Genomic DNA, 15,664 nt, shown 5'->3' with positions numbered 1-15,664 from the left:
GCACCTAAAAGGTAACCCACATCAGCTGTATTGGATTTAGCTTCATGTCTGAAAGCATGCGGTCACTGTTATTCCAATAGCGAAGCATTACCTTGCCTCGAGAGAGCTGACCTAACCCCGCAAGAGTGCAGATGTAATTGCTCCATTATCAGAGCACTGCCTAATATCAGGCCAAATTCAGCCTCGGTCCAAGTTTAAGCAACTGAACTCTATACAGATGACATGGATGGTTCAAAGGTGTAAAGCTTTGGTTTTCCTTTACCTTGTTTCGACCTGGGGATAGGTGATGCAGGCGATCCAGGTGTTCGAGGGATGATGTCAGATTTTCTGGGAGTAGTCAACCTTAGGTCTGTATCCTTCTTAACTGGAGACTCCATTCTCTGGGTGTTGTCCATCTTCGGGGGGCTGCTCTCACCCTCTGGGTCAGGCCTCGTAGGGTTTGTTTTCAGATCTGAGAGGGGAACTGGTTTACGAGAGAGACAGAATAAAAACAAGTGAGAAAATGACGAGGTAAAAAGGTGAGACAAGCACACAGACGGAGCTCAACCAGTTAGTCTTCATTCCTTTCACTGCCGGGCCTATGAGGTAGTTGAGTGTGGATGACATAAACTTCCACATCTAGGGTGAGGGGTGGAGTGCATGGCTAAAAGAAGACTGATTTCTATGAGACAATATTCAGTTTTCAATACTGTAACAACATAATGAAACAGAAAACTGCAAAAGAAACAATCTAGGCTCCTCTCTTTCTGTACAATGCTTCTTTCAGTTGTTGAGCAACATTATCTGCTGCAGAGATTACACCATTTGCTCAGAAGCACAAGATAATAGGTCTTAAGCCTGCTATTCTAACTCTACGCCTAAAACCATCTCTGCTCTGCGCGACAGATTGACAGACTGGCCTAAGTAAATAGCCTGACTTCCTGGCAGAACAAAGCATAATAATTGTTTTTTGGCATCCTGGCAATTCCATTGAGGTGAAATGAATTGCTTAGGGATAAAGAATGTAAGTGATCAACTTCCCAGAAAGTATTCAAACAAGCACTATCTGAGATTTTCAAAGTTTGTTTATAAAAGAATAGCTGGGCTGGTTAGTGGGGAGAGCAGCTTCACTCGCAGCACCATGACGCACATTTGGCAGGCTGTTGAACTTGAATCTCCTACTCAAACATCGGTTTGCCCAGGCTTTGACGGCCGAACAAAGACCCTCGTGGGAGGGACACTTGGCTTTGTCCACTCAGCACTGTACCCCTGTGCTCCCTGTGGAACCATGTTGGAGCACAGTTTCTTCTGCATAGTCTCTGAAGGTAAACACTGGGGCAACATGCTGTAAATTATTCAGACTTTGGCTAAAAACAACACATACAGTAGGGGGCTGTCACATCAAGACAGTAAGTGCACTGAAGATTTACTATATAAATGCTGGGCTATTCAACAGTTTGCAAGGGAGCGCACCAATGAGGAGCGAGACCAATGCTGTGCGACTTCAAAGAGAATTGATTATAGCTTTGTATAGAGTATGCAACTGTACAGTGTCCTTCTTAAGCCAAAAAAACAGGCCATTTAACTTTTTTCAAACAAACTGCTCCCTCTGGAGTAAAACTCTGATTATTATTAAGCCTAAAAGGCATATAGGTGAACAAAGGTCTGCATGAATAGGCTTCAGCTTCTCACTGCTGCAACTGCAGACGCTTAGTAGCAGTCAGTGAGATATCAGGCCTTATGGCAAAGTTGTCTGAGCTCATCTAGGCACATGGAAAGGCTATGTCATCACACTGGGAAATGGAGGCAGTTTACTGATGACCTTGAGATGGACAAAGCCTGATGGGCAGAGAGAGAGAGCAGCAGCATGAGTCTATGAAAGAGTTCAGCTGGGAGACAAGACATTGTGTATCCCTTGTCAAAGCATGCCACTATTAAATAAGCATTCCTCGGGCAGCGATGTGCTCTGACAGAGAGGGGCCATTGTTGTGGTCTCTGCATGGCAACGGGACAGCAGCCAAAACACTGCAATGACAGTGAGAGGGGAAAAGACGGAGAGGAATGGTAGAGAGATCAACTGAGAGAAGAAGAGGAATACCCCCCTACTCTCTCGCTTGTTAGGTAATTGCAATGCAATTTTAGGACAAAATGCAGCTTTGTGGAAAAAAATCTGAAAGTCGGTGCTTGTTATGTATTCAGTGATGAAATAAAAAATTTAAATTGCAATGCCTATAACAACACAGCACCAAGGGTTTCGACTGACTTAATTTAAACCTCAGTAAATGCAGTCACAGTGCGTGCTCTTAGTTTTTTCTCCTCCACTCGTCTCATGTTACTGTATTGAGGGAAAAACCACAGACGATTTTTACAAATGCAATTATAAAACAGTCTGCAAACAAACGATGCTACACACAACCCCAGGTGTTACACCATTGTGACAACTAACGTGACTCACACAACCCCTTGTCTCTGAATTTATCATGTTACACAATTTTCGTCCCTTGGGACAGATTTGACAGCGAGGGTATCAAGGGTGATAGGAGCATGTGCAGCCCTGATAGACGGGCATTGTGTTGCCCGATATCCTGCAAGCACTGTCCCATACACCTGGGAACTGGAGCCACTAAGAATTGGCTGGCTGACAGGACTGTGGGAGACAATTGCTGTGATCTATACTGTCAATGTTTGAAGAGAATGAGAGTGTAACAAACTCTGGTATGTAGGTGGCCCTCACAATGAATGCCAATGAAATCTGAAGCTCTCAGGAGGGAGAATGGGATGGGAGCTGAGGGAGATAGCTGCTGCTACTGATACAAGGGCTGATTGATGCAGTGCTCAATTGTCTGGGCTAACAGGCAACTGGTGGTGAAGAGTGGGAATGGGAAAAAAAATCATGGAATGTAATACAAATTTTGAACTTTACTTGATAAAGCATGCAGTCTATGTATTGTAACTGTTTTTTGTCCAAAACCCAGGGAAATTCCATCTACTATGATATAAAAGTGAGAAAAGCAGCATGAGAAATGGCGTAGACATGAATATATCGTCAAAATGGTTTGTCCTTGTTTTTTTTCAATTAAATAATCAACTACTCATTTGAGAAATAGGTTGAACAAATTAATTAATAAGTTACCCTGTGGAGTTTTTGACCACTAACAACTCTATGGAGCTATACAGATGTTTTACATACAAACACGGAAGACTGTGTCCCCGCTGTGTTTGTATTAGAGCTGAGCAATTTATCCAAATATTATCAAAATCACAATATGGCCAAGTGCAATATCCAAATCACAGGAGCTGCAATTGCCTACAGATCATATTCTCCAGCCGTGAGGGAACATGCATTTTTTTTTGTCAGTGAAAATTCATTTCAAAAACGAATCATTCCCACTGAAATTGTGGCTCATATCGCAATATCTGTCAAAACTATAATCACAATATGATTTTTCATTTCATTTTGTTCAGCCCTAGTTTGTGTCGTGCACAATACCACACATGCATGTGTGCAATGCAATACAGATTTCTACTGCCAGTATTGCACCATTCCGCTGATTAACAGATGCCAGCAGTAACACACAAAAAGAAGCATTACAATATGTCACCAACAGCAGTGAGGAAGACTGCAAGCTAGAAAACATGGACATAATCAACGCACAATTTAAAATATTTCTTTTATGGTTCTGAAAATATTTTGAGGAAATACACACGAGAAGAATACAAACATGCATTTTGGTGAGGAAAACTTAATGTAAACATAACTTTGTTTACAACAAACCTCCACAGTGCACCTTCAACAAAAAAAGAACAAGGAAGTCTGCTAAGCTGAATCACTCGGGGACTTTTGCCTGTCCTAGACTGACATACTGATGAGTACAAATCTGTTTGGAAAACTGTCCACACAGTGACCCTGGCAAACAAGATTAGGACATACTCATGTGGTGCTTTGAGGAGAATGCTTAAGTAATATTTGCACAGCCGTACTGAATGCAGTGACAAAATCTGTTCAGGAATCCACAAACTCTGTGTTCTGGCTGTTGTCACAGATAAAAAAAAAACAAAATGACTTGAGCCAAGCAAATTATCCAGTTTTACATAACAGTGTTCTCATGTGGTCCATAAAAGTGTGAAATCATTGCATAAACAGCAATATCAACCTAATTCTATTTTGATATTAATACAGGTCTTACAACAGAGGGGGTTGCTTGTATCACCTGAATAGCTGCCCCCTTAACCACATTTACGCTCCAGCTTCCTCGAGGATCTGCACCCAGGGGACTACATGCAAAAACCATTAGACCACCCTCTTGTGACATCACTTGCATTATTCATATTCATAAAAATCAATGCACACCAGCTTCCTCTGAGATGCTGGAGTCTCCAACAAGCCTAAACACGGAAAATCACTTTGATGTGACTTATTATTGGAAAGCCAGGGAGAAAAAATACACAGGACAAAAATTTGATCAGCATTTCACAAGCTTGATGACATCTCAGGCAGGCTGAAGGTTTTGGTGTATGCCACCAGTCCATCTCTAGCATGAATAGTTTGGTCGAACACGATTATTATCCATGAGGGGTATTATCCATTTGAGTTTTGTCTATGCTCCTCTCCCTGCTGTGAAGCTGGCAGGGACCTGCTTCCACATACAAATCATAGCTTTACAAAATAGTTATCAGAATCTGATGATAGCTGTTGGGTTGTATGTGTATCATGCCAGGTAAATGACGCCATACCTCCACAGCCCTGATAAAAATCGTTTGAGTCCTTGAGTAATAAACTCATTATGTCTAAAGATGTATTGTCTAAAGGCTACCCATTGCCACCTGAATCAAATCAAGTCACTACTGCTTCCTTTCAGAGTAACTTCTGGGTCTGCATCCATCTACTTGAACACAATCATACAGCCTTATGCTCCTTCTCAGCCACTGCGTTCCTCCAAGGAATGTCGTCTGGCATTGCCATCCCTGCACACGAGGTAATCTCAGTCCAGACTGTTCTCGTCTGTGGTTCCCCAATCGTGGAACAAGCTACCCAATGCTATCAGAGCAGGGGTGTCCCTCTGTCTTCAAGAATCTCTTAAATACGCATCTCTTCTGAGAGCACCTCCTCTCCTAACACTTTTAACACCCTAACATGTCTAACTAGCATTTAATATGCACTTTCAATGCACTTCATTACTTGATCTCCTTGCACTTATTAAATAGATGTAGTACTTATGCCAAGCTTTCCTACTGCACTGAATCTTGAGTAATGTCCCTCACTTGTAAGTTCTTTCAATAAAGGCATCTACAAAAAGAGTGAATGTAAATCTAAATGTTTTTTCAAACTTTAACTTTGATCATGCTTGTTAAGGCACAAATATAAAATGTTATAAAGAAATACTAGAGATTTGAATTTCCCAATTTCCCACTGAGTATCTAATGGGTATTTGACCCCACGAAGTGGGTCAGAGGAAGCTCAGGAATCTGCAGCATGTTATGTGTGATCATTGGTTGAACATCACACTGTCACCCTGCACCACAGCTTAGTTGGCTCCTTCATGTCTCCCTATGGGGGCCTCTCCAGCTGCAGGTGTCAAACAAAGCCTGAGGCACTCAGCTGAACCCATTTACATGCAAAAAGTGATACAATAGGATAAGATATCTGTAAAAGTCAGCAGAAAGAGAAAAGGAACCCCTGCAGAAGTGGGTGTATGCATGCATGCATGAGCACAGTGTGGGAGCTGAACGGCAGGTTGAGAATCAGCAGGTAAGTAGTTGCCATTTCCTAGTCAGGGACATGTCAGGTTGGACAAAATGTGTTAGCAATTCCAAAAGGTTGGGTTGCGAAAAATGTGATGCAGTCTCAGAAAAGCACCATTGTACATTCACTCCCAAAGTATAATTACAAAGGAATTTACTACTTTACAGTTTGGCTGATGACAATGTGAATAAAAAGCTAAGTTAAAACTGGGACAGCTGGTAACGCTGCCACAGAAAATGTGATTTAGCAGAAATCCAATTTCACACCATATTTTGCTGGGGCAGGTTATAAATACAAACTGCAGAGCCTGCTTCTCCATGTAGTCCTGCCTCAGTGCCATTTAACAGTCACCTCTAAACCTGCACGACACAACAGCCCTTCCAATTTAATTATTTTAATTATATTGATAAGAGTATGAATATTTATGTCAAAATAAGAAGAATTCCATGATAAAAGTATTTAAAAATACAGGATATGTCCTTGCAATAGCATGTGCCTACATTATAATTGGAGTTCTTATATCAACACAGCTATACATGCTCAGGGATCCGACTATTGTGAGCACAGCCTTCAGACAATATACCACGCAGCTATTTTTCTACCTGTTCAACCTCACTAGGGGACGTATGAATCAGGGCAAGAAAAGCTTGTGTCTTTTACAGCAGAACAAAACACATGACTCACTGTATGACAGAATCAGCAAACTATGACAACACATTCATATGACAGTGTTTGCTCATTAACAGCTCAGGGAGGGAAACTTTCGGTCGAGAGCAGCTGTAAAAAAGCAACCGAACTGCCAAACTGCTGGATACAAAAACAGCTGACATTTCTAATACGGAGAAAATACAGTAGGGTCCAGAAGTCTGAAACATGGGACGGTGTACTCAGACTTTTGGGACCTCACTGTACATAGAAGTAATTATAAGCTTTAAAATGCTCTTGGTTATGCGATAATGATCAGTCATGAACACAACTTACAACTGCTGCTCATTCCCAATGCAACACCCCGAGCACTGCCAACGTCTTGCCAAGATACTGTGCAGAGTAAAAATATAGAGCAAGGCATGGAATATTTATGAAGCCAAGAGCTGAACTCTTAAACACAACCCTTTCCGTCTCCTGGCAAGAAGATAAGAAAAGGAGTTACCACACTGTCAGACCACCAACAAAATTAACTAAATGCTCATAATACAACATTGTACGATTTAAATATACCCAATCTCTAAAAAAAAAACATGGTAAACAGGGTGTAAATGCAAGACATTCTCCTGAAAAATGGAAATGAGGCAAACAAGAGCTGAGGAAACAGTATTGAGTGTGAAATCAAAAGACTGGAAAGGGGAAAAGGGCGGCACCAAAAAAAAAGAAAAGAGGAACTCTGAAAACCCAGAGAATGGATCTGCATCTCATTTGGGATGGGCCAGGGGACTAATGAACTACCTCATCGCTTACCCCCCCTAACCCGTCGCCCCTTCACCCTGTTGTGTCCCTCCTGCACCGAATAGGGTGATGTAAGAGGGCAAGGGGGCCCAGACACACAGGAAGCGCAGTGTAAACAACAAGCACTGACTCCACGCCTGACCAGGACCTGTGTGTTTAGAGAGCAAAGTTTCCATTAGATGTGCTTACAACTGAGGACTACCATCTGAAATGGGAATTGGGAAAAAGATAATTAAATTATGCACATAAATAGCACTTGAATACCAGCAGCACTGCAATTAATGAAAATTATAGATTACACCATTCTTTGTTTAAAATGAATTGATTTGCCTTCTAAATGTCTCAAATCTCTACTGCTGACTATTTCTCAATGAATTAATTCATCTTTTATCCGATTAAAAAATACTGAAAGATGTCCATTACAATATCCCAGAGGCATAGATAACATATTCAAACAATTTGTTTTGTCAGACCAACACTCCAAAGCCTAAAGATTATCAATTTATGAACTCATAAGCAGCAAAATTGTTTTGTGAATTTTTTTTTTCGATGGACTAATCAAATAACAGTTTCAGCTCTAAACTGAATAACACAAAAAAAGAATAGGTTACAGATATCTGATGCAGACCGATGAACCCTGTCATCAGGCTACAACTGACCTCTGCCTTAAAAAGACAAAAGTGGTTCTGCATACCAGCCAACAAAGCTGAAGACAGCATTCCTTCATGGCATGTCAATCGGTCAGTGAATACTAATGTCTCTGTCAGTGACTGCAACAACTCTCATCCCATCACCTGGCCCAGGCAGAGGACAATGCTTAGCATTTAGTTGCTGCTCTTCTCCTGCACTGGCGTAGGTGCCAAAGCCTCCGCGCTGATGAAAACGCTCAGCTTATCTGAACTAGCAGCAGCTCCCTGGGGACCCTGCATCTGCCCTCTGCGACCAACACACTCCAATATAAACGAATAAGTAACCTTGACAGCCTGACCAGTGGTGGTCGAGAAGTGTCAAGGACCGCCAAACTTCAGCCTTTCTCGTTGGTATTAGAGAATGTGGTTGGATGTCTGTGCCGCACAGGCACAAGCTGCCATTCATAACTCAAAGCATTATATCGGCATGCCAGACAGTTGCTCCTGGCAACCTGCTTGATTTCCCCTTTGGGGGTTGGGAAGTGACAGCATGATCTAATTCTAACTAGTCTTAATGGGGGGGGGGGGGGGGGGGGGGGTTTGGGCCAGTTTTAGGCAGAATAGGATGTAACCAATTTGTACTAGTTTTGGAAGAGTTTGATCGTTTGTAATTTAGTTTGTGATGACCCCCTATTTCATCTAAAACTAATATGATAATGCCAAAATCCATTTCCCTAGAAGAACAATGCTTCACCGAGCCGTCAATGGCAACGTGACCAAGATTTATAACTAATGACTAGCTACACTGTTTAGTTTGAAGGAAATGGAGCTATGTTGAGCTACATTCATATTAGGTTAGAAGTATATACAGTGGGATTTAATGGCCTGCGGTCAGTCAGGTAAGCGCTCACAAAGCTCTGTCTGACTGGTCCTCAAAGCCCCTGCAAAGATCTGAGATCTATAATCCCCTGAATGAATTTAGTATCTGTGTGGCAGTCTGCGTGGCTGTGCGCATTCATGTCTGAGGTAACTCACCGGGCCGTTGTTTGTCACCTTGTTCCAAAATGGTTATTTTTGTGAACATTACCTCAAGTAAAAACTCTGCCCCAAGCCATAATCTTGTGACTGTTCAACATACAATTACTCCCAACAGTTATCATTAACTGGATTTTTGTCTCCCCACACAAAAACCCAGTCCTTCTCTACGGGCAATGGGGTCCACTCATAGTCTTCATAAACACAGGTAACTACAAAAAGGCAAACATCCACTCCCATCTACTCATTTAGTAATGAGGTTCCAATCAGGATCCACAATGTTTTTAAATATCTTAGAAACAGGCACAAGAATGGAAAATTGCAAAAATGGGCCGCACAATGACTCTGGGTTAAATATGGTACACCTGCCAAGGAATGTTTAGGGAGATCAAGATGTGTTTACAATATAAGAGCCAGAACAAGGACGGTCTAATATCAGCAGATAGGTCTGGTGACTGGAACTTTCAGACAACCAGAGAGCACAGAGCAGACACGTCTGGGATATTTTCAGACTTGATGGAGGTGGCAGGAACAAGCGACACAGTCCAAATCAAGACTTCCCTCCCCTTGTCCTTCTTCTAGTGTCCCAGGAAGAAGGGTGGTACAGCTGACTGATAATACATTTAAGCCACAGCACTGCAGCATTGGCCTTCTTAACGTATGTCACAGTTGAGACTGAAAGTCAGAAAGGGGTTAGAGGAAGAAGAATGCCCCGACTAGCACGTTTGTACGTTTCATGGGTCTTGTGCTTTTAAAGTGAGGGGGTTAGTAGTAAGAACGGCATGTGTCTTTGGCATTCAGTCACTGTCTTACTGCAGAGCCACAGCAGCTGTGCAGCATCCATAACCAAACTTAGACCTAGATTCTCTCTATTTGTTTTTATGTCTTACACTGCATTTTGTATGCGCTTTAAAATGTCGTTGCGCATAAGTATGATCAATAAATAAACTCACCTTGCTTTTCCTTGGTCCAATAATTTGAATACACTTAGCACCTTTGTTGCTCTGGTTCCATCATGCTTTGGTGCTGTAAATGTATTGGTTATAAATGTGTTTCATCTTGGAAACAATTTCCCCCATTCTTATAGTTACAAGAATAATTCAACATTTTTCAGAAATATACATTCTTCTTGATAAGTGGATTTTGTTACCTTTGGACAGAGCACGGTTAGCTGTTTCCTCCTGTTTCTGGCCTTTGTGCTAAGCTAGGCTAATGTGCTCCAGACTGAAGCAACATCGATCGTTGTCAATCTTCTCAACAAATTCTTGCAGTCTCATCTTCATACAGTTTGTACTGCCAGGGGGGCAATTGATTGGCTTTCATATATAATATTCCTTTATACAACAACACGCCTACTAGTCACCAAATAATTTGGAGTTCTGCTGCCAACTTTTAGTCCTGCAGCTGAAAGCAAAACACAGGTGGTCCTTAACAAGACGTAGCTCTCTGAGTGATCAACTGTATTATATATCAAAGGGTCTTGTTTGTTAGAAGAAAAAGACTAAAGGAGGTGAAGCGTTGAAGACAAGTTATAAATCATTCTTCAAGGACATTCTCCAAAAGCCATATACATTCTTGGGCCAAAACAAGGATCTTTGACCCATTTTCATTTATTACAACCTTAGCCCCCAGACATTTTTTATAAATGTGACTAATAACACACATAATGGGACTGAGTTACCATAGTCAATTAATTATCAGCATTTAAGTGACATTAGCTGTAATGTATTAGACTGATTATTCACAAGTTGAGACCACACAAAGAGTCCCTGTAGTATCTGAGCTACCAGACGGGTTAGAGGTGGTTTAAGGCTAAGCAAGTTCAACTCTAATCCTAACTTAATCCATGTTTTCACAGTAAACACTGTTATTATCAAGTTTCTTACAAAGTGAAATAGGAGCTCTGAAATTAAAGACCTTCAGAATCTCAATTAAGTCATGTCCATCATGAAGGATTCACCAGCGTATACAAGAGCAAACACGAACTGTGGCAGCAGGCATGTATTGACCACTTTCAGCAGCCATTTCCTGGTAGAATACTGCAGAGACTGAGAGTTTGCACACTTTGAGTGCTTGTTAATGGGAAGGCTTTCCGTATGATTTGCCTTTCCAGAGTGCTCCGTTAGAGATCCACCTCTATTCCCTTATGAGAGGTCAGTGTCTGGGCAGTGTGATTTACATCATCTCGGTGTTACAGAGTGGACCAACAGTGACGTGATGCCTCCTCTATGTGGAGAGTTCCGAAGAAGTCAGTTTTTGTTTTTTCCCCCCACATTTTTCACATTACTGCTCATCTTGCCTTCTTCTTGTCTCTTTCGGTCTTGATTTTGTAACTTTAGTCCTCTCTTTTGTTTGGATTTGTTTTTTCTCAGAACTGGACTATATGGAACAGGAAGGTTGCACTCTGCCAAAAGGAATGCTTCCTGCTTTGATACTTGTATATAAGCACAAACATGCACATACTAAAGTTTGCAAATATATGGATTAATATTATGCATTAAAGGCCTTATATAATAGAGAATCACCTCCTTCTCGTGGTTGGCACCAGGAGAATATGAACATACTTGCATACTAAGTGCCCCCCTTGAGTATTTGGACATTACGTTGGACATTTTTCTGGCTCAGTACCCCATAATATTGGATTTGAAATGCAACAGTGACTCTGCAGTTTAAGTGCCAACTTTCAGCTTTAACTTGTGGCCTTGAACAGTACAGGAATTGTAGCCCTTGCACTGTCACGTTGTGCTGCTCATAACGGGATGAAAAAAAAAAAAAAAAAAACAATTCAACACAGAGATGCAAATCAACTGTTCAAATCAATATGATGTGGACACCCTCAAACACTCTTACAGCTGTAACTCAGTTCTTTAACCTCAGTTGGTGTTTCATTTTAAATCCAGTGTAATGGCGTAGAGAGGAGCCAAAACAGCTGAAAATGTGTCACTGTCTAAAAACTGCACTGTAGTTTTAAAAGCAGACCTCAGCGCCACAGTGCTGGCATGACTTCAGTCAGTTCTTTGTGACTCAGATGTTTCTGTTCATCTCTCGTCTCTCCCTAAACCTCATAAGGACAGGGCTCAGTCCCTTGTATAATATGCGCTGAATGTGGGATTTGAACATATCTGAACAAGTGGGAACTGGGAAGCCCCCAGTCTCCTACACCACCAAGTAGCTTTAGAGGAATGATCAATTACATCTAAAAGAAAAGTTCTATCTTGTGAAAGAGTGTGGTACAGTTTAATACTTCTCTGTTTGCTACTTAAATCCTTTTAGCCACAAATGCAGTTTGTCATTTCTTCAAAAAGGTAACAAGGATTAAAATGCCATTTGATTGACAAACTAAACTGTGCCATATATGCTGAATTAAATGGATTATGCAGGAGCCTTGACATAGGTTGGTCCGCTTTGTGCACACTACCCAGTAATGTATTAATTAGATTAAATAACAGCAAGAACAGCAGGATAAATATAATATTGTACCATGATTTTCTCTCTCAGATACAGACAAAAAACAGCACATTGCAAGAGAATACTGGCATAACCAAGCCTATTGCCTGACCAATACAGTAAAATTCATATTCACGTAGTGTTACAGCTAGCATGCAACATTATTGCACTCCCACAAATACAGCCGTGGAGGTAGAGTACTCATGCTCTATGTAACAGAGGATGTTACATTGCTTGATGACACATTTCAAACATTAGTGGTTTCACATGTGTCTAACCTGTCAAGAGTCATATGCATATATCTCCTGCAGAACATCTCATTATGACACCCACTTCACCTCTACACCGTTCACATTTAATCCTGCACAAAAACAATGTCTCCCCTCTGTTATTATCAGGCAGTGAATCTAGGAGGGCCCATGGGATCCAGCCCACTGCTAATTGACAAAGATACTAAAGCGCTTCTCTCCAAAAATGGGACACGGTTGCACATATTCCCCTGATTACATAACAACTCCCGCGGCTGAAGATGTGTAGGTGACTGATCCTGTTCACTACAGGCTTGACAGCCAAAGCCGGCGGATTCTTCCATATCACACAATAGACGAGGACTATACACTATGATCTGCCTCCCTGTCAGACTGCTGAGGCTCTTTATCCTAATTATGGCTGTCGTGACGCAGCTCATCTTTTTGGCTTAAAACAAAGTTTACATAATTGCTCATTGACAGTTGCACAGTATGTTATACGTACTGCACCTCCAGTTAAGTATTTGCCTGTGTATGCCTGTGAATATACTAGAAAAGGCTAATCACAAAGGACAGGAAGATAAAAGTTTCTATTCATCTCAGCTGGTCACAGTTTAGCTGTTCAGGTATGGAGATTTGACTGTCAAAGAGGGTCAGAACACAGAGCACAGAGAGAAGAAAGCCTGCGTAAAGAAAAGAGGGATTAGAAGATCTTCTCCAAAAGTCCTGACAGCAGATATTCACAATGCTGGGCTGGGCCTTCAGAAGCTCCACTGCAAGGGCATCTGGTTCACAACCAAGACGGATCCAGTGAGCTTTCTTTAGAGGCTGTATTCTAGTAAAAGAAGTTGCTGCTTTTAGGTTTAAATATTTTGCTAAAGGGTGTTTTATGCTTGCAAAACACAATCTTGTGGGTTGATAAGGCAGGAAAACATTGTCTTTTTATCTAAGGTTTTTAGTAATGGGTGTGCTACTCCCCTTTCCCCTTCACCCTTCATGTTCTGGTAAAGATCTTGCTCAAGAGCAACATTGTGAGTTCAAGCTATGTTCATCCTTATGTGATGCAGCTGTACAGATGTGTGAAAACACATGAGAGTAACATCATGAGACGAATGTTGCACTTTGTCCTTGAGTTAAGCACAAGAAATGTCAGAGCTCTGATGAGCGTAACTTATTAAAGCAAGCTGGAAAAACAACTTTAGATCACTCTCGATAAGCATGAGAAGCATAATGGTCTGATTGACATACTTTACATCACATGAAACAAGAGGCCTGATGCTAGTGCTTTTGCCATGTAAAGACTGCTGTCTAAAGACACCCCAGTCTGATTCCCACAATCTGGGTGGATGCATGAGTCTCCTCCTGCTTGATGCAGAGCCAAGACAAGCTGACCTCCCTCCATGAAGCCCCCTGTTAGCAGGAAGGAAGTTTTCTGTTGTCAGAAGGAAGGGGTCACATTGTGAGTCCCCCTTCTATTTCCAGAAACAGTCAACATGTCAGTGCACAATGCTTTGGCGTGGAGTTTCAAACATTTGCCCAAAGCTTTGTGACTTGCAAGACCAACGTCACACTGGCAGGTTTCCAACATGGGAATTTCATCTTGTCTCGAACTGAGACATTTGTTATGGCTGAGTGAGCAGACATGACATTGGCCTCAAACTGTATGGTCACGGGATCACATAGTTTGTAATTGCACAAATAAACCTGTTACTAAGCCGGATCTGACCGGAGTGTAAGGTGGAGTCTTTATCCTGCACTTTGGCCCTGAGCTGATCTCATTAAAATTTTCTTGATTTCAGGAGTTGGTTGATGCATCTCTGCACCAACTGAAAAGAAGCCTGACTGCACCTGCGCATAAACAACTATTCACTACATCTTCTGGTAGAGCAGCAGGAAAGAGGAGATAGGAAGGGATGCCAGACCGCCTGTGACTGCATCATGATAGTAGTGAGCTTAACATAACATAAGGAGGGGGATGGGATGGGACTATAGTCACATTACCTCATCTAGCGCAAAGTGTGTTATTATAACGCCAGTGGCTGAGCTCTTTGCCAAAGAAATCACAACATACATTTTAAAAGACAGTCATTAGCAGTCAGCTGATGATCAACACCAGTGATTTGTTTTTATCATCAAAGGATTTCCAAATTGATAAATCACCTTTTCATCAGCACAGATTAAAATCTCACTTGAGGTTTAGGTGTTAAGCTTGGCGAGGACAAGAAAGTTGCGTTAGCTGTATGATTTGTGGGCTGGCTCTATCCGCACCTCCTTATGGATGATTCATAATTCATCAGACAAATTAATGCCCGACCACACTTTCCATCGCTTCTCTTGCAACACTGTTTCCCAAGCCCTACATGGGCTGGGCTATGAAGTTGACACTAGCTAGATAACATTTTAAATAATTTTGTTACTACGTAACAAAGGATATGAATGACAAAGCACTTGTGCAAATTATTTTAAAGATAGACTCTGCTCTAAGGTAGACTGGACTACCGTCCAGAAAGACTTACATGTTGCTGGCACTGTATTTTCCTCCATTTCGGCGGTAATACCCACGCTTTCCTGTCTTTTGTTCATTCAAACATGCGAGTTTCTGCTCTTCCTCTCCGGCGGTCCTCTCATTCCTCAGGCAGAATAGGAGGGGGGGTTGGGGGGAAACTTGGTCGAGTCACTCCAGTTGCACCCGATGTCCTGAACGAACCGGGCAAGAAACCCTCCTGAGAGCGCCCAAATGGACCAGAAAATAAATAAATAAAATAAAATAAAACAGAGCCCGGCAAATTACCAGCCTGTTGACGGAGGCAACGGTGGCTGTATCTGCGGCTGCTCCTCAGAGAAACTGAGTAAAAAGGTGTTCAGGGAGAATTTGGGAAAAAGAAAGCAGGGGAGGAGTGAGGGAAGTTTCTCCCTCTCCGACACACCACAGCTGATGCTCGTGCGGATAGTCCCTCATTGGCCTCCTGATCGGACTGTACCATTACCAAGAGAGGGGTGTGTGGCTCTTCACTAAAACTTCGTTAAATAACAGTTCGTTTTAACGTTATCGAAGACAAGTATAGGTAATGTTGCGTTTCAGTAGAATTTAATGATAATGTTTTGGTGGCACTCACAAAGCAAAAATACACTTTTCTGTA

General features: G+C 41.8%; 1 protein-coding gene across 5 annotated transcripts in view; it reads right to left on the bottom strand.

Moving 5' to 3' along the window:
* The window catches only part of map7d1a (MAP7 domain containing 1a), a 40,401-nt gene extending 24,971 nt beyond the window's left edge, over positions 1 to 15,430 (bottom strand). For 3 of the 5 annotated variants that reach the window (XM_023415244.2, XM_023415245.2, XM_023415247.2), the window contains exons 1-2: positions 15,041 to 15,429; positions 263 to 463 (exon numbers count right to left, since the gene is read on the bottom strand). In XM_023415244.2, the coding sequence (XP_023271012.1) occupies positions 263 to 463; positions 15,041 to 15,107 (268 nt within the window). In that variant the 5' untranslated portion in view covers positions 15,108 to 15,429. Of the gene's footprint in view, positions 1 to 262; positions 464 to 15,040 lie in introns of all 5 variants that reach the window. The other 2 variants (XM_023415248.2, XM_023415246.2) reach the window with 2 other exon arrangements.
* Positions 15,431 to 15,664: the final 234 nt, after the last annotated feature.

The sequence above is a fragment of the Seriola lalandi genome, unplaced genomic scaffold (genome assembly GCF_002814215.2).
Source record: "Seriola lalandi dorsalis isolate HSWRI2012SDOR001 ecotype SW California unplaced genomic scaffold, Sedor1 jcf7180002054546, whole genome shotgun sequence".
Lineage (NCBI taxonomy): Eukaryota > Metazoa > Chordata > Actinopteri > Carangiformes > Carangidae > Seriola > Seriola lalandi.
The sequence above is the reverse complement of the archived record's forward strand: the minus strand, read 5'-3'. Positions and strand labels throughout refer to the sequence as shown.